Source organism: Pseudopodoces humilis, chromosome 1 (assembly GCF_049639895.1).
Source record: "Pseudopodoces humilis isolate 2021_Gansu_Grassland_sample_001 chromosome 1, ASM4963989v1, whole genome shotgun sequence".
In the NCBI taxonomy this organism is placed as follows: domain Eukaryota; kingdom Metazoa; phylum Chordata; class Aves; order Passeriformes; family Paridae; genus Pseudopodoces; species Pseudopodoces humilis.
This window is the reverse complement of record NC_142200.1, coordinates 98,871,125-98,891,836: the sequence shown is the minus strand read 5'-3', so window position 1 is coordinate 98,891,836 and position 20,712 is coordinate 98,871,125. Positions and strand designations below refer to the sequence as shown.

The following is a 20,712-nucleotide window of genomic DNA, read 5'->3' as shown; positions in this document are numbered from 1 at the left end:
AATTCTCCACACCCCATCCAGTAAAGTAGCAGCCTCTATAAATGAATTTGTGATCTGATGTTAAATACCCATGTTGAGATTTCTTTCCAGCCACCCAAAGGCTGGCCTACTGGAAGTTTCGTCAGAAATAAAGGAAATGGAGAATTAACAAACCAAATTCACTGGCTATCTAGTGTAATTTGTTGTCTTTTCAAAAACATCCACATGGTTTGCGTATTAATTTTCAATTAAGGACATAGCCAAATAAAAGCCATATTCATACTCAAGTAAACACCTTTTCAGTTTCACCCATTGCCCCATGGAGTTCTGAGGTTTTTCAGATGGTCAGTTAGACAGCTATACTGGCTTTTGCTCCTTTGATTTGACAAAGGCCAAACTGATGCAAAGACGATAATCTCAAGGAGAATACAACTAGAGTGTGAGGAGTGCACCTGTCTTCTCTTTCGAAGCAGCAGAAGGCTTGTACCTAGAGAATTTGGTGTGTTCAAAACAAAAATTCACTTGAAACTGCCAAGAAGTCTGGGAAAAGTGTTTAGTATTGTGAAATCAGTGACAATTCCTTCTACACCCTCTCTTAGATGACTTGTAAAGATATAAACTATCTCCACGTACTTTCATTTCATGCTTATTTTTCCATCACTAATCTAAAAAGTGAAGTAAAATGTACACAAGGAGAATTAATGCATTTGCATTTTGCTCTAAAATAGGAAGTATTCATGGATTGAAGTCTTGTAGAAGAGCTAACATGTCACAAGAACCCATAATTTGCTTTTACTTTTATAAACCTGCTTCAAATAAAGGATAAAGTTAGATGTCTACTTGATTAACAATTGCTCTAGTCTTGCTGTGCCTTTAATTTCAATTACAATAGCTGTTTGGCTGAGAATCATTTTCATTTTTTAGATTCTGAAAGGGCAAATTCAGAGGATAAAGACGTGAAAGCATGTTACTGAAATTTCCGAATATTTTGAAATTTCACTGTGGAGACACTAAATGTCACCTTCTTTTAATAACATATAACTGACACTAGTTTTAGCAGTGTATTTACTGAAGCTGGGCCTTAAGACAAAAAAAAAAAAAAAAAAGCAATTAAAGAAATGCTATTCTATATCAAAGATATATATTGTTTCAAAACACATGACTTAGAAATGCTCAAGTGTGCACTCCTATTAAGTGCATATTCTTACGCCCTAAAAATAAGAATGTGTAACACTGAAAAAGGTTCTTACAATAAACAGGGCTTGCCATGCAAAGTATAACTCTTTTCAAATATAATAGTTTATGGTGGAGAGTAAGCAATACAGAATACTGTATCAACAGAATTTAAGTTCCCTCTAGAACATACCATGCAATAGGATAAGTTGGGTATAAATGCTACATCCACAAAATACATATTATACAGACAGTTAAAAACAAATTTCAGATTTAGTATTAAATTCACAAGGGAAAGGTTAAAAACAAAGAGTCAGTAGTTAGAAAAATACCTAAAGATGAAAAGCAATGCCATGAAAGTAGTAGGAAAGCATTTGTATTTTGTTAACATGTCTTGGTATCAGAGTATACAGAAAAACCAAAAATGGGCAGTTTAATTTGCTACTGCAGTTTTCAACATGAAAGAAATCACACATCCAAAACCAGTTCAGTAAAGTCATGGAAAGATGGGGATTCCTAAGTCTTTTAAATCTAAGGCACCATAACAACATAAGAATTGGGGAGAGGGATGGGAGAAGAGGCAGGTAGTGTTTGAACATCCAAGTTGTAAATATTCTTCTCACTTCCATTTTTCAAGAGAACCAGGAAAAAGAGGGAGAAGATTACAAAATCTGTTATTACATAACTGCTTTAAAGTTTTTCCCAAACTCAAAGCCTGTACTCAAATCCTAACTTCTCTCTTTCTCATTTGTGAACCTGCACAAATACAGTATCTGAAGAAACAAGATGTGCAGATACAAAATGGTGTTTCTGTTCATGTCTCCTTTGGGTGTGACCTGAGGACTGCAGGAAAATGCATTACAGTTGCCTGTGCTATGCCAAGAGAGCATAAGATGTTTAGAAAGAAGCTTCTCTTCATAATCCAGCTCATGGAAACACAGAGAAATCCCTCAAAATGATCCTTGTAGGTTCTTAGCCTGACTCTCCAAACTCTTTGATCACCAATCCACACAGCTCATCACAGAAGAATATAATGTTTATAACATTGGTAGAAAAACATGAGAGAGTAACTTAGCAGTGTTTGCTTGTTTTTAATTTTTTTTTAACTTACTGGTTTTTTTTCTTAGAAGTTAAACTGGGATCTATGGTGTAAATACCATCTGCTTGTCATTTCAATGTATTCTTTCGACTTTCTCTTACAATTTTTAAACTTGGCTTCAAATTCCTGATTTCTGTCTTTCACTTCTCTTAAATGTGAATCAGGATCTCATATTTACTACCATTTACTACACTACCTTCACATTGCAGTGACCTTTCATGTCATTTCATTTTAATTTTCTTATTCTGTGAACTATGAGGAGTTTCAGGCGTCATCCAAAACAATTAAAATTCAGCTGGGTCTCCCAAAGTTCTCTCTGTAAATCTGATCAAAATCTGGTTTTTTGTTGTTTAGTTTTTAAATTAACAATAAATCTAGATTGCTATTCAGGACTTAAAAAATGTTTTGAAGAACACCCCTGATCAAAAATATTAATCAAGATTTATATGTATTTCAACAGAAGTTTTATGCTTAAAACATAATCACACAATTTTTCATTTAAATTGTTATAATTAAATGCTATGGCTGCTAACTAGCCAATTCAAACTGTGTGAAGAAAATTTCAACATGTGGCTGGCTGCTCGAAGTGTTGACATCCGAATGCTATAGGCAATATTAAACTTAGAATGAATTCTTTAAGACAATGGTTATGCTCCTGGCCTCACTGGCCATGCAGTGAGGAAACACTTCCTGCTTCCTCATAAACTGTCTGCTTGAATCCTAATAGAGAGCAACATGAAACCACTCAGAGATGAGAGAGAAAATGGCAATGACAGAGAAAGCTTACCTGACTAATTAACGCCTTTTTGTGGTGGTTGGAAATCTGTATCTTCAAATACCCACTCCTACTCAGCCTACACACTTGTCTTCTCATGGCTCAGATATTTCTCCTTGTTAGTAAGAGGCATAAAACTAAAAGAGTACATTTTCTTTAAATGTTACTGCATAACTACAGTGTAAAATAAACATGTCAGCGTCTCATCTGAAAATATCACCTTTTTTTTCAGCAGTGAGTGGGACTCCAAGATGAACTTAGGCTAACAAGTGTGGGAAATCTTGTAATTTCAGGATGACAGGCCAGGGTCAAGGCTTGAGCTAAGATTTTTAAATCAAGTTGAGCACTCAGGTAAAGCACCTGAAGACCAAATTGTAAGTAAAGCCAGATTTGCATGATTTCTGCAGTTTCAGCACAGTTTCTGTTGTTGTCATTGAATTTTCTATTTTATTTTCTTCCTTGCTGGAAAACTTGTATCATCATCTGTAACTACAATCATTTGAGATTCTGAAATATGTATTCTCCATAATATCTTTCGTATTTTCTTGCCTACAAAACTTAACTCAAAATACAAAGCTTCACCACACTACTTATAAATAACTTTGTAGTCAATATAAGTAATAAAGACCGAGGATAAAATCTAGCCCTTATGGCCTCTGAGAGAATCACAAAAAATCTCTAGGTTATATTCAAATAAACCCTGAGAGAACTTGGTTGCATTTATTTTGAAAAAAATTTAAAATTTGTAAGAAACATTAAAGGCAATGCTTTGTTCAAAGAAGTTATACTGACACATGTCTAAAATTTAATCCGAAATCACAGTGTTTATTAATGATTCTACTTAAAATTTGCTTAGTAAATGAAGTCACATCTACTTAAGAAAAATACTTTAACAGACAATGTTGTTTTCTTACTTTATTTTATATACTTATTTGATTTGAGCCAAGCAACGAACAGTCATGGATAGTCTCCCAACTTCCATACTGTGGGGAAAGCAAAGAATGCCTATTTTAACTCAATATTACTTTGTGGTGATGATTCACTGAATACTCAGATTAAAAAAAAAGTAAAACCAACTTCTTCTAAAGAATCAATTACTTCAGCATTTAAACTCACTTCAGGCTGAGAGACTGCATGAGATAGACATGTATTTGTATTCCTTTCTTTCCCGTACATGTAAGAGTCCTAACACTCATCAAATATTACATAAATGCAACTGGGTTAATTAAAAACTCTCTTTTGACCCTACAGTTACACAGTTTATGCAAACAGAAATGAGGGCTGGGCTCACACTCTGTAGGGAACTTCTCAGACCTTACACATCATCTAGCTCAGTAAACCAAATTCTGATGGCCTTATCCTGAGCATATTCTGGTAGCATGAAAGACCAAACACGAATTATTTGAAACCAACGGATGCTGCTTTGATGAGCTACAAGATTAGGGAACCAATGTGTAACTCCTGCAAGCCAGACGCTAATCCAAGAGTTTGAGGCACAAGGGACATGTAGACTCCTATCAGTGAGGCCCATCAAAGACTGAGCTTTCAAAAACAGGCTCTTTGCTTCATACCCAAGCATGGCCTTTTGACACATGTGATTCTAGAAGGAAATACGCAGAAGGGCTAGGTGACCCTTCATGTCCTTGAACGGCCATGACTGCAATGTAATTTTTAAACACAACTGAGTATTTTATGAGAATGGATCTCTTTTTTAAGAACCTCATATTCTTCATAACCCACAAATACTTAGATCACGCTTTTCTCAGTGAAAATACTTTAGCTAAAGACATACCATTCATATATGTACACACTTAAAAGGGCACCAAAAAATTGCTGCTCCTAAGTATCACTTGCTTGCTTGAACAAAGAAAATGCAGTGCAATCTAAGTGCATGCTCAATTTATTTCCTGTCAGGCTCCTCCATCATTCAGTAAAGATGTTCAAAAGTGGTGTTCTTTCTTATAAGGCATTATTTTGATATACACCAGTTAAATCACATGACAAAAAATTTAATTCCCCAACTTTTCTGGTGCTCTCACATGAGAAGTTATATTTCACAGAAGCATAACTACTGTGCCTTTACAACACTGCTTCTCAGCGTTCCAACTTCATGGCTAAGAAGCCAAAATAGAGAAAAATAAGAATAGACCCACTATGTTAGTTTTTTCATTTATTTTAACACCATCACATTTTTCAGGTGCTCCAATAACACTTTAAACAGTTTCATTTACATCCATGAGGACTCAGCACTGCTATGTATTTTACATGTAGGTACTCAGAACATGAGGCACACACATGAAATGACCTTTTAATGTTTTGATTGAAGTGCCTTATCCAAAACCATGTGGGAACCATGTGGCAGATGCAGGAAGAGATTCCTGTCTGGCATTCAACTTCCAAAAAACGGATGCTATATTTCTGCAACTTCTTACCTCTTTCACTTTTTTATAGTCTGAATCAAATGAATTAAGAATTTGACAGACAACATCTCATTCAGAAGGCAAACTAAATGCCCTCCTAATGATCAGTCAGGTCTATCCTGCATGCTTCAGGGAGATATTACAGCAAAAAGACATCACTTCTTTTAGAAGTATAACAATGTGTGTGAATTACAAGTTCTACATTAAAGTTGGTGGTGAGTTCTCAAGTTGGTGTTGTTCTTATTTATTGGAACATTTACAGAAATCAAAATTCAAGCATGGGAAAACCCTAAATATTTGATCTAGCGTAGTTAGACAATTTCTTATCTAGGTCTCAAGCCAAACTGGCACCTTTGGGGTCAATTTCTAAAGGACTTGGGGAACATGTGGCAACAGGTGAAAGATGCACTGTGTGCGACTCCAGTCCTCCTTACTAATAGCCAGCTCCTTTCCTCTAACCTTAAAAACAAGGAACAGAAAAGAGCATCTCTGCAATGCTGCCATCAGCTTTCTGCTCAAGTCTCTTGGAGAAAGAACTAATTGTCTAAAATGGAGCAGAAGATCTCCCAGGCAAAACCCAGTTGTCAGAATACGTTGGTATGGTTAAAAGAAAACCTTATTTCTGGAAACATTTATCCCACATGAGTAGGTCATTTTACCGGAAATGTTTCCAATGTACTTGAGATTTAAGCAGACAACCAGCACTGGAAATTCTGTAAAGCTAAAGGCAAGCAAAAACAAAACCTCCTAACAGAAATCGTTAAGCTACTCGTTTACAACAATTTTTCTTATCTAGACAATAATTGTATATTAAATGTGTGTACAGACAAAATCCTGTCATTAATGTAAACATACAGGTTTTTTTCAAGACTTCACTATAACCTCTCCATGAGTCATTGTAACAGGGGCAGGCCATGCACAAACATGGCATAGTAATGGACCAGATTTCACTACAGCCAAAATTTAAAACACACTTCCTATTACAATATTCCTCATACCAAAGTACAAGTGCTGTTTCATTTTGAGACTTCCCTATAACATCTGGATATAGAACTCTCTCATACTACGTATATACTGCATAATTGCATATATGTGAAAATCACATACTTCAAACAGTACTGGAATTGGATTTTCCATTTTATTTCTTTGAAATAACGTTCCACTTCTTAATGCATTCTCCTTTAGAACAGAATCTACTTTTATAAAATTACCACAGGCCAAAAGCTTGAAAACATTTGTAATTGAGTAATTGAAACATTTGTAATTTTGTAATTTAATCAAGAAAACTACTCTTGATAAAATTAAAGGCTTGAGTATGACTGGTGGTGTAGTGCTTTTCCATTCTGCAGAATTTAAAAATTGAAATAAAAATTTGTCTTGAAACACCAAAGCCAAGCAGTTTACATTTTCAACTTAGCAGGAGAGGCACGAGTACAGGAGAATTTCTGATTCAAAGTACATTTTAATTTTAGATGTGTTCATCCAGTTGTTTCACTTTCAATGAATTGGCATTTTTAAATGTAAAAACATTCCATCATAAGATTTCCAACCAGTTTTAGTACCTATTTAATAGACACATGCAAAATTTAATTCCTCTATTGTCTGTTAGGAATTACTTCCAGACATATCATATTACCTCAGGCCTTCAATCAGCTGCTTTTCAGTTGCAGAAACCTCTACATGTAAAAAACCTCCCTACAGTATTATTAACTTGAATATCATTTCATTCATCTTGGCACAGTCTTCAATATGCCACAAAAGTGTATTTCAACCAAAGAATAACAATTAAAATATGGTCATATTGAAAATAAAAAAAGCAAACAAAATAACCGCCAACCAAAATCAAACTCAAACCAGAATCAAATCCCACAAAATTTAAAAATTTTTTAAAAAATAAAAAAGTCCCAAAATACAACAAAAAAACATCCCCAAAACAAAAACACTCTGCACATTTTATAATTTTTTCTGTTTTATATGTTGAAAATACTGAATGTAGAAGCTTTTACCAGATGCTAGGAAATTTTTGCCAGTATGCACACAAAATTACTTCCAAAATAAGAGGCAATCTGAAGGTTAATGAAAAAAAACTAACTACCACCTTCCTAAGTTTCCACAAATAATAAACTTAGAACATCAAATAATTGGCAGCTATCAGATATTTCAATACTCAATTTACTGTGACTTTTTTTTCTGAGGCATATTCAGAGAAATGGCTAAAGGAACTGTAATGGCCTTCTGGGACAGGAAGACTATGGTTTCAGTAAAAAATGTTAAATTAATTTTTATAGTGATTCAAAGTCAGGGAAGGGTTGTTAAGGGATGGCCTCTTGCCACAGGGTGGAGTTTTGTTATGGTATCCTTTTCGAGTCTGCAGGTGTTTGGCAGGAGCTGAAATCAGGGCCAGCTGTGATATTTCAGCTCCGATATTTCCCTCCCCATATTTCTCAGAAGTGATACATCAGGATGATGTCTTACACCTGATGTACTCAACTTGTGTGGTATGACTGTAACTGTTGGGGGGGCATGGGGGAAGTGCCACTGCATGGCTTTCCTTTTATTTTCAGCTGACAACAATGATATAGTAAAACTCATCAACATGAATGGATTTAATATAGTAAAAATTTATTAAACTGCCCATTTCTTATGGGTTGTTTTGTTGCTTCCTGTATATGCCAGTATTTAATTAAAGTAAGAACACTGTATAAAAGAATGTGGAAAGAAATTACAGTGAAAAAAAGGGAAGAGTAATGTTCTAAAGAAAAAAAATAAACAAAACAAAAAACACCTTCAGTCGCCTCACTTAACCAGCAAAGATCTTTGGTCTTGCACACTTAACTGCAGTACAGTGCGTACCTGTTTTTGTTTTGTTTTATCTTTTGGGAGAATTTGAATAGTTTCTATTAAAAATGGTATTCTCTTTTAAGTTTGTTTTGTTTGGAAAGCTTCAAACCACATTGTATTTCATACACATATTCCCCAGGGTATGTTAAATGGGACCATACTGAGGTCACTCATAAGATTTTTAAATGTTTTAAGAATTCTTTTAATGTTTGTACTATCTTGGCCTGGTTAAAAGAGCACATTTTTTAAAAATAGTTTTTAAAAGTTCCACTATATAAATTTTCATTAAAATAGTCTATACTGTTCTATTAGGCATTTGTAAGAACTTTCACTAACATTCCTTTCTCCCTCATATTTTTAAGAAATTTGTTCCCTTAACTAGTCAGTCTCCTTTTTCTCTCAGACGTTTTCTCCATATATGCACTAGTACACGCATACATCTCTCCACAGACTGATTGACTTACCAGTACAAATGTCTGTGGTACTCATTTTAACTTCACAAATGAATAAAAGATTATAATCAGTGGGAAAAGTGGATATTTCACTCCATTCATGGAAAAACAGTATCACCTGGCACTCCAAGTTAGTTGAAATTTGAAAAAAGAAATTTCCTGTTTTTTGGCAGCTCACTTGGAGTACAACTGAAGCTGTTAATGATATTAGTGAAATGTCCTGGGATCAAAAAATATGTTGTTTTATCTCAGTTTATAGAAGGAGTTATATAAGCCACTCCCAGCCTTCAGAGCTCTGTGGTCCTTTTAGTTAAAATAAAATTTGAAAACACAACCTGCCTGTAGCTAATTGAGTTCCATTAGACCATTTCAATAATCTCCTGTAGTTGTCTTTCCCCCAGCTTCCTCACATGTGCTTCTTGACATCCCTTGCGTTATTCCAGCCCTCTCCTAGGATTTCTGTCTTCATATGGTACCAGCCTAGAGCACCCTAGAGCACTGACAGCTGAGCTGATATCCATGCACTGCATCTTGGTCACTAACAGTGCAAGATTACACTTACAATGAAGGGTGTTTCTATTATGGATATAAAAATCCAAAGATCAAAGAGGAAGATAATGACAATAAATGAAGTAAATAAAACATTTAGATACAATCATGATGGTAACACACAAAATTGAAGATGTTAGCAAAGCCTGTGTATTATTAGAATTAGATAAAAGTTGGGCTAAATTGAACTGTACAGGGTTTGATGTTTTTATGGACTCTTCACAATGGCTGAAAACAAATGGCAATGAGAAGCAGATAACTCTGCTATGGTCAAACAGTGTTATGCAAAATTAAAGAGTTTAACATGTCATACAGTATCAGTACGCATGGTTATCATATGCAAGTTGAGTGATAAGTTGAGTTCTTTCTTAGAACTGCAATTTCTGATCTGAACTGAGTATGAGAAAACCACATTATAATGGGAGCACTGGGAAGAATTATTACAAAGTTTGGGTGAAAATCTGGGTTTGGGTTTACACATAAGAAAATGGGTGGATTGATGAGTAGGTGGATAAAGAATTGGTTGGATAGTCACATCCAGAGGGTATGGGTCAATGTCTCAGTAAGACATGATATTGGTGACAAGTGGTGTCCCTCAGGGGCACTTACTGGGTCCAGAGCTATTTAATTTCTTCATCAATGACAGACAAAGGGATCAAGGGCACCCCCAGGAAGTTTGGAGATGACACCAAGCTGAGTGGTGCAGTTGCCACATCTAAAGGATGGGATGCCATCCAGAGGGACTCACATGTGCTTGAGAAATGGGCCCCTGGGAACATCACAAAGTTCAACAAAGCCAAGTCCAAAGTTCTACACCTGAGTCAAGGCAACCCTCAGGATCAATATTGGCTGGGGCATGAGAAGACTGAGAGCAGTCCTGCTGAGAACAAACACAGGGAGTTGGTGGATGAGAGGCTGGACATGAGCCAGAAATGTTTGCTTGCACTCCAGAAAGCAAAATATGTCCCAGGCTGCATCAAAGGAAGTGTGACCAGCCTCTCAAGAAAGAGATCCTCCCCTTCCACTCTGCTCTCATAAGATCCCATTTAGAGTATTGCGTCCAGCTCTGGGGTCCACAACATAGGAAGGAGCAAGTTGGAGGAGTCCAGAGTGCAGTGAAGTTGATCAGAGGGCTGGATGGAGCACCTCTGCAGTGAAGAAAAGCTGAGAGAACTAGGAATGTTCATCCTGGAAAAGAGAAGGCTCTGGGGATTCCCTGTTGTGGACTTTCAGTACTTAAAATGGGACCTAAAGCATTTTTAGTGGGACCTGTAGTGATAGGACAAGGGTTAATGATTCTAAACGGAAAAAAGGTCAATTTAAATTAGCTATATTAAAGTTTTTTTGCAATAATGGTGGGAAAACACTGGAACAGGTTGCCCAGATAGGTGGTAAATGCCCCATCCCTGAAAATATTCAAGATCAGGCTGGATAGGGTTTCTGATCCACCTGATCTAGTTGAAGATACCCCTGCAGATTGCAGGGCTGTTGGAGTAGGTGACCTTGCAAAGGTCCTTTCTAATTCATAATATTTTATGATTCTATGAAAAATCTTGCTGTGATTAGAGTATGTTCTTGTTGATGGATGCTGGTTTTCTCCTATTATACCTGGGATTTCATAGTTCAGAGGATACATAGATTGGAGTCTCTCAGGTGCTAAACTTCTTCCCCAGTCAGCTTTTTTTTTTACCTACTTCTTTCAAACTGAAAATACCTGTGAGAAAATGCTCTTTCAGAAATGAGATAAAGGTATAACCTACAGCTATGCACAAATATTGGCATTAAATTTCCAATAGCAATGTCCAGGTGCCATGTATTTTAGAGAAGGGTGTAGAAAAGAAGGCTTTAAAGCAGTTTCATGAGGAGGAGATTAGTATGCCCCTTTACAGGAAAATATTCCAAAAAAACATGCCATATCTAACTGCAAATCACCATGATACCTTTTATAGGTCAGCTAACTACGTTAAGCAATAACCTGCCATATACATAAAAATAATATATATATAAGTATAATAATACATATGCGAAAAATGTTATTTAGGCAAATTCTAACAAGACCAAGGTCGCCAAGATAACCTCTTTCCAATTCGGGAAGTAATAGTCCATGACATATAATGTTTTAAAAACAGTCTCTTTCAGAGTAGACTCAACTTCTTAAAATTCGCAGCATCAAAAAAAAGCACAGAATATTTTTCCAATGTTGCCCCAAGTAGAGCCAAGTCTGAGTAAAATAATCTTGCTGTATGTTCTTCAAAGCTCAACCTTAATCCTTGTGAAAGTTATGAAGTGAAAAATTTGGCCCATGCATGCACTACGGCACGATACTACATCATTCTAAGGAGAAAGAGTGTATTTATTCAATAAAGAAAAGATTCTTTCCCCACAGTCACCTAACAAATATTATTTCATGCCTCTAAAATACAATAATATTTATAACAAATATTTATTATAAACGTATTCTTTTATGACAGGGATTGCTTTGCCTGCTCTTATTTTCCCAATGGAACAATCACAGTCGCAACACTTCTGACAACAGACACAGACATGTACAAAATCAGAAGAATAAACCAAAAGAGTCAATAAGCAATCATTTCTTCTTGCTATTCTCTTTAGTAAAAATCAGCTTAGAGGAGATTCATCACACACTAGAATAGCCATAAAATAGTCAGTTACAGTACTCAAGACAGCATAATTCAGTTTATCTAGGGCCCTTTAACCCATCCTAAGACAGAGAGTAAAAAAGCAGGGGAGGCATCAGGGAATATGAAGAGAATATAACTCTACAGATACTAAAATATAAAAATATTGTTTCAAATTAAACACAGGTCTAATCCAGTGTAATATTTAACATTTAAAATAGATACATAGATGAATTGTTTTCAGCTACTGAAACCAGGCGAATAAACGATTAAGATTCTTTCTTTATATGGATTTTGTGCTTCATTTTTCTTTTTCCAATCAAAATGTTGCCCATTTTTTTTAAACAGAATTGATTTTGGTTATCCATACTCCAGACAGAAAATTAGTTCTTTTGGTGTCCCAAAAAAGGTGCTTCTCTGCCTATTTATGTGATAAAACGCAATTATATACACTATATCATGATTTCTTTCGCAGCTTTATCAGGCAGTTTTGAAATATAGACTCTCTATGTGAGACATGGAATATCTATGGTTTAATTTGTTGTGGCAAAATCTGAGTTCCCAAGCATATAATTCATTTAAAGATCTGTCTTTATTTCTTAATATGACATACTATTGGCTGAAACTCAATCCATCATAAACCTCTCAAGTCCCATTTTAAGATAGCCAAAATCAGGTCTGCGTGGCAGGAGGAGCAATCATTACTCAGCATTTGTAGAAGACGTGTAATGATGTATGGAAGAGACTTGGAGAGGACCAACCTGAGGATCTGAGAAGACTTGCTGCATGTTGTTGATCGGGCCATATGGAACCCCGCTCCCTTCAAAGAGCTGCAACCACTCATTCGTCGCTTTTTCTGAAAACCTAAGAGCAAATAAGAATGAATGTGGTTTCAACACCATACTTTCAGATTCTAAGGAATGTATAGCATATCTCCTTCCTCTCTCACTGCTTCCATGCTCCTTCACTGATTTTTTTCCCAGTCAGGGAATAAAATAACAAAAATGTACTGCCTATGTTCTTCAGAAATGCCAAACCCAAAGGCATAGGGGAAGAAGTTTCTCTGAAGTGCCTTCCATTTCTATCTGATCGTCTGAAGCAATGCAGGAATGATGTAAAGCTAAATTTATCATCAGTTTCAAATAATGATCAATGGGTTTCCTCCCTTCCTTAATTATACTAATGTACTTCACATTTGTTTTCCATTATGTACATACTTAACAATAAAAAGATACAGTGCAAGTACCATACAATACTGGTCATTAAAAGCTGATGTAAAGCATCATCAAAAACATACATCAGGATTAAAAACCACATTTTTTGATCAGATAACAAGACTGATCACATATTTATTTGTTGTATGGTTGTACAACCTATCCTAAGGACACCCAGTTCAGCATATATAAACAGTGCCTGTATGCTGAGGAACACATTGCTCCACGTCTCTGTATCACATGCAAAAAGCTCATTTTATTTCTTTCTAAGCATTCAGTTTTATATTTGGTAACACTACTCTATTTCCCTGTTTTGTTAGATAGATTTTCTTTCCTCATCTGCCTACTGAAGTTGCATACATGAAGAAAACACACCATTGAAACAATACCAGTCACTGAGAGATGGTATTTTTCTGCAGCTATCTGGGATTCCAAATAAAAGGTGAACTTACTTAGAGATAGTATTTTAAATTTCAGGAAGATAAATACCACAAAAGCCTACCAGCTTATTAGAAATCAAAGACTGATTTCATGATATACCCAACACTGAAAAGAAATTAGATGTGATTTAAAGACTTGACAGAAATTAAATTAATAGAAACCTTTAAAAGGGACACTCAATTACTGGTATTCTATAGCTACCAGTTTGCTGTTCAAGAGTAACTTGGAACAATGTCAGTAACATTCAGTTTTACTTTTAGCACAAAATATGGATGGCCCTTCCTCAGAGATAGAAGTCTTATTCCTGAAGTCAACAAACAATTCTGGAAGAAATGTAAGAAGCAATAAAAAATAAATAAATAAATCAAAATAAAAGGCCTTAAAAGCACAAATGTATTATAAAATGAAGCAGGACTCATGAAGATATGAAGCACAGCATAGCTCCTAAATAAAACAGATATAAGAATACTGCACAGTCTAATGATATGTAATGTACTTCATTGAATATTAAAGAGATTTCAGGGTAAAGATGTAATCAGCCATAAAGATAGTGCTGCTGTTGAACCCATCTAAGGTGTACGCAATTTAGTGCTCTGTTGCAGCCAAACCTAGAACCAGGTACATTGCAGGAAACTGGTGGAAAAAGTAACTCTAGAGAAGCAGATAACCTTCCTTCCTCAGTGTCTGCAGCTATTAAGAGACTGCAATTTCAGTCTAAAATACAATTTTTATTTCCCTGTTGTTGTTCCCTCAACAACAATTCTCATAATCTGTAAATTCTTGTTATTCGTAGCCCTCTATTATTAAGGTTTGGGGCTCATACCACTGCACAATGTAAATAAGATTCACATGCAAATCTTTTTCCCTTCAGTTACACATGCTGTTTATATAAAACTATGCTGTTCTCTGCTAGCAACGGAGATGCTTCATATTTCATGACCCAATAAATCTCTTGTTGTAAATGGAAAACTTTTTTCAGCTACTACTTTTTGACACTTCAGATTCTACTATCTCATTTTTAACAGGATAGGACAGCTGCAAGAGGAATCTTGGACTCAACTTCATAACCATGGTGCCGAAGACAATCACTAGGAAATTATTGCAATTCTCAATGTATGTATCATATTCAGTTGAAGTGTTAGTAATGAATAAGTCCTGCTATGTTATGTTCCTGCATTTCTCTTTAAGAAAGAGTTTATAAATATCTTCCTAAAAAACCCAAAACTTTTGCATTTAAAGGATAGCCTGAAAATGAAGTCTTTTCAATGGGAGTATCTATAATTTATATCTCTATAACCAGTAGGCTACTCCCCAAAGTTGTGGTAAATCTGAATAATTTTCAAGATATATATTCTTTTTTAGTTACACCATTGTGAGTGACTCAATATATTGTGGAGTTGTATACGTACATTGCAGAACCTTTGTATATGTTAAGCAAAATTTCTGTGATTCTATATTAATTTCTACAATTTCAGATTATGCTTAGGTTTTTCTGCCCTATGTAACAGGAAAAAAACCCAATAACACAATTTTGTAGAAAAAAAGAGATTGTCTATTATCCTCAAGGGACACACACAGCATTTCCTCTTGAAACTGAAACTCTGTATCTAATTCTGATGTAAAATAGCTTCCTTTATTTGTGTTAGAGGCAGGCTGTTGAGAGCATATTTTTAAGCAAACTGTTTAAAACCAAAACAGAACATCACCACTGCCAATAAAGGTCTAGTATTCAGATTTTGAGAGCAACAGCATGCAACTATTTTGCTCATTCAACTATGTTTTATGTATTGAAACATCTGCTGTACATCATTAAGGGAGAAATACTGTTTCAAAAATCTGATAAAAGATAAGGCATGGATAAAAAGTGTTAATTTTTACCTCTCATGTCAGCTGTACAAACTTCAATTTATCTTTTTTTTTTTACTAACCTGTATGTATTATTCCCTCAACTAATACAAACTGTGATAATACTTACACAAATAAATACCATAACCTTTACTTAAAGTGAAGGCCTGATGTTTAGGTTGCTAAGTATCCATTAACAATATGCTCAGCACTCCAAAATAACAAGAGAAGACCCTCAGCAAAAGCTTCCAAGTAGAAGATTAACATTCTCTTCTGAAAAATGAAAGCTCTGTCAGCAGGAATTTAGAAGGTCTGGCAAGTCCTTTTTCTCTTAACACATTTTAAAATGTGTATGCTTTTTCCTTGTTTTTAAAAAATATTCTACTTTGTATATTTTTCGGTTAAGAAGAAATTATTGACATTACATATACACACGCATAAATGAAATCACTGGGATGGAAACATACGAGGACAACAATGGTTCATCTTCCAAACCTGAACTCTCAAACATGACACTTGACTGCAGTTGGGCTCAACACTGTTCACACTACAGCTTCATATATTGTCAGATGAGTCCCTTTTCCTGTAAAATTTTCCATCTGCTACATATATATATAATCACATAAATGCCCTTTAAATTATCTGTGATTTATTTGCAGAAATATTTTAAACCTGTAGCTTAGCTTTCTGCAATCACTACCAGTATTTTAGAAGTGAAAAAGGATTTTCTTTTTACTGTACTACTTTGTGATATGAAGCTCAAATTCAGGCTCTTTCTGAAAGCATCTGTGGGAAAGGAAGGATATGTACCCCAAAGAGGAACAAACCCATTTCTAGGACTTCTACTGCAAAGCCTGAACTGAGGTTTACTTCCTGAAGAGGTCAAAGTCTCCATGATGACTAATTTGCATTTTAAGCAATACTCTAAGCCTCCTCTGCACTGAATTACACAGCACTCACGACGATACTGAAGTTGCAGTATTGAAATGAGGCATCAAATTCTGGAACATTTAACATTAAATACATTTCATGCTTTAAAACGTCTTAAGAATAGAAAGCATGGCATAAGCTGAAATAATTGAAATTGGAAGAAATCCAACTAAATATATTTTTCTTCAATTAGTAAATCTAGCAGGCATCATTAAATGAAATCATCTAAATTTAAACTGTACACTCAGCAAATTCATCAAAAAACATTACAGCACAATATAAGAAAAAACCTCCAAAAGGCAAAAAATTAAATATAAAACAAAAAAGTTTTACACCTTGTTTTCTTACATAAACTACAAATGAAGTTTTGCTTCTTAAAAAGCGTGATTCCCTTCTGCTTTCTAACAAATTTTAATTAAAATAAAAAAGAAAGTAAGAAATGGATCTTTACATAAAAAACATAAAAAGAATGTCTGCTTGTGCAAGCTAGATGAAATGGTTTTAATGAGTTCATGTATTTTAATAGTTCTTGGGTGTGTTTCTAAGTTTCTCATCCTGATAATTGTTAAAGTATAATTTGCTTCTTTTTTTTTAGCAATAGTCTGTCTTTCAATAAAACAAAAACTTAAAAAGCTTGAATGAATCCACTTTGTGTGTATTCCATTTTCTATGTTTCCTAGGAAACCTTCGATCCTTGCTACGTCTCATGTGGAAGGGTAACCATGTTTCTCTAACAGATGAAACCATCCAATTCTACACAAAGTAAGTTTAGAAGATCTACTGAAGAAAAATACTGCTCTTTTCTACAGAAAACTAATGGCAATTAATTTAGAGAAATTTTTTTGGACGGCTACCAAATACAGATGGAACAGCAACCTCTAGGATTAGTAAGAGCCTTTTATGTGTGGTCAGTCACAAAAAGTTCTTCTGTTCTTGCTAAAGTCCACAATAACATTCCTGTGTTTTCTAGCATAACCCAAATCTGCATCATGGTTTTTGTTTCATTTTGTTCTATCAACAATCTCTTCACTCCCAAATACCTACAATATTTTCTCTCTTCACTACCAAACACCTCTTTAATTGTAGTTAAATGAGTAAGAGAGTTGGTACAGTTTCTTACAGTAGCATCTATGGAAGACACTATACAAAACAAAAGTCCTAGAAAATATTTGTTTGGAAAATTCAAAGAACTGATCATTATCCTTTAGTGTACAGTGAATAGTGTTTTCAACAAACACTAGAATTAGTGTTTTCAAAGTGAATATTACAGTATTTACTCCATAGTCTGTAAATATCTCTGTTAGTGTCTACTCTCCTGTTACTAGTGGATCACTGGGAAAACCACAATGGACAAAATATTAAAATATTTGGGATCAACATGATTGTACTGACAATCTGAGACAAACTGCTGAGAGATATTTCAACTACTTTAAAAGGTATCACATACTGTAAATTATAAGTGGTAGCTACATAAAATACTATCCAGAGATTTGCAGGTACCACAAATCCAATTTATATATATGAAAAATTATTCTATATTTCTGCATGCTATAAATATTGTTACCAGTTTTATAGAACTATTAATAAACCTTCACCTTTATGCACAAAATTCGTGCCAGAGATTAATGGACTTTCTCGTTCCTCTATCAAGATCTGCGTGGTGCTTTAAAATCAGGTATGATTTTTAAGGAGTGGTATACCAGGCAGAGGGAAGCACATCTATCTTGTAAAATATATTTCTTATGGCTACTGAGTAGTTAATCCAGCATGTAGAAGAACTAGTTCTTTTTATAGTCGGATAATGTTAAGCTGTACACATTAGAAATAAACTACTTTTCTCCAACCTTCCTCTGTTTTACTCAAGTACGAAAAAGGACCATAACTTTTATAGTTATGACAAAAGAAGTGCAAATCAACTGAAAATCAGCTAGGTATACACACATCCATAAAAGCATATTGAGAAGGATGAAAAGTTGCATTGATTTTGTGGCTGGTTTTCTTTTAACGCAAGGGGACTAAAAAGCTAATGAGGGTCAGGTCAAAAAGTTCATTTAAAATCCTTGATTTCAGCAGCCTTATCTTAGAAATGTAAGTCATCAGAAAAGCAATGGCAAGTTTCTTTTCAGAAAGGATCTTGAACTTCACACAGATAAGAAAATCTTCCAAGCTTATTAAACGGTAAGAAAAGAACACAGAAAATACACATTAGCTTACCCAGTTCAAAAATCAGATGCTTGAGACATTTTGGATCTCTCTCATTTGTATACCCAGAAGCCAACACAAAATAATAATTTAATATGAAGTATTTTAAAGCAAAATGTGGCAATCTGGTAACTGATGTCTACACAGCTCAACCCTCTATGGATTGATGGTGAGGTAGGTGACTGGGGAAAGTAAACCTTACCAGCAATGCCACACTGAAGTCAATTGTCTTTCAAACTTCAAACACCTGTCTCTTGCTGAAGCTGTAAACAACCAGACGCTCATTCCTGTAATGTTATCAACAGTGACTTCAGCCAGCAAGTCTCTTGGTTTAGAAAAGGAAATGGTGGGGATAGGGAAGGAGATTTACAAAGACTGGGTGTGTCTCATCAAGTGTGAATTTAACAATGCTTCTCGTCAGGAAAATTAAACATCTTACAATACTCCTTCCCTTTTAGGTGCCCTCCTCTTCTGTTACTAGGTGGAAACCATTTAGCAATGACTTTATTAACTGAGGATCAAGTTCCTCTGTGTTTCCTTCCTGTTCATTCCTTTTCCCCTCACACTTATATACGCAGCATGCAGCTGTAGCGTACAGTCAAGAATAAGGCTTTAAAATATAAGTGCTAGGAATAGAAGTTCCACTCTGAATCATTTCCAGCCCTAACACTTCTGAGTCTACAATAATTTAGTTAGAGCTGCAGGAGCACTAATCATGCTGAATTTATGTGTTCTTCTTTATGTGAAACTGCTTCAATTTAAAGGCTGAGGGCATGTCTGCGACTCACTTTCCACCTACACTCATACACCCCCACACACTCTGTTCCATTTTCAGGTTAATTTCCCAAAGTACCTTGGAGCACACATTTAGATGCCCTGTCTTAAAATCTGTCTACATTACTGAGGTGCATGGTAGGATTAATATTCAAATTTTGGAGTACTTTAAAAAAGAAGGTCAACAAGCCCCTGTTCTCAAAGCAGCTTCTTTTAAAACTGGTATTATACTAGCTTTTGCACAGATGCATCTCAAATTTCATGTGCACTCTATATATATGTGTCTTGACATATATATACACATACAAAATAATCTGCATTGTGTTCTACTAATTATTATTAATATTAATCTATTAATCTATTGTGTTCTAGTGGAAGCAAAAGTGGAAGAAATGCAGAGGGGGAAAAGAGCAACAATTAAAACTTGGTTATTTTGTTTGTGAGTTAGATGTTCATATAACTCACAAACCAGAGATTTCCACTGGAAACTTAAAAAACAGAGTGATCTGTAGTCTGTCAGCTCTCACATGAGCTGTGAGTCTCAGGGGCCTCAGTGGTAGCCATTGAACCTGACCTCCACCCAGGTAGGGTCATTTTAAATTGACTCTTGGCACATACACAAGAAAGGAAGACAGAGTTAATTTGCTTTGGTCAGAGTTCTGCTTTCTTGTCATTTCGGGAGAATGTAACCTAAATAGAGAGGAAGATACAGAAGGCATCAAATTTTTCTTTTCTTTTTTTTTTTCTTTTTTTTTTTTTTTTCTTTTTTTTTTAACTGAGGAGTAGATGTGCAAATGTCAGCAGTAGGAGGAGAAAGAGGAAATAAGAGGGCCTGTAGGAAGTGGAGGAAGATGATGGGGACAGAAAATAAAACAGCATAGAAGGAAGAGGACCAGAGACAGGAAAGGGACAACACCACCAGTGGTACAATAAGTTCAAAATTTCCCACAAGACTATATCCTTATTCCCTGTGAATATCACATGAAGGTTTTTACTTTTTGCAGCATTTTACTCATTTGCCCATAGACTATGGAACTGAAAGACACTCCATGTCCCAAGATGGAACTGTTTTCTGTAATCCCTCCTCTTGCTTCAGTGTGAGAGCAGGCTCTCTTAGAAGCAGCGTACCACTCCACAGCGGTTTACCTTCCCGTCACTTTTATTGAGATCTGACATTCTCTGTGGACATGTGAACTTATCCTTCCTTATTTTCTCTCCCTCACTACCTTTCATTTGTGTCCTACAGAGGGAACTGAGATGTACGGAGAGCAAGCTGGATTGAAGAGTTCAGGACAGGCATGCTTCACTCTTCATTTCTGTCAAAGAAGAAAGAGGATGAGAAAATTCTTCCTGAAATGAATGGAGCAATTCACACCTAT

At 35.3% G+C, this 20,712-nt stretch overlaps 1 protein-coding gene across 4 annotated transcripts in view; it reads right to left on the bottom strand.

Moving 5' to 3' along the window:
- The window catches only part of SUGCT (succinyl-CoA:glutarate-CoA transferase), a 317,421-nt gene that overhangs the window by 171,931 nt on the left and 124,778 nt on the right, over window positions 1–20,712 (bottom strand). For all 4 annotated transcript variants that reach the window (XM_014258689.2, XM_005529930.3, XM_014258688.2 and 1 more), the window contains one exon: window positions 12,689–12,791. In XM_014258689.2, coding sequence (XP_014114164.2) covers window positions 12,689–12,791 — 103 coding nt within the window. The remainder of the gene's footprint in view (window positions 1–12,688; window positions 12,792–20,712) is intronic.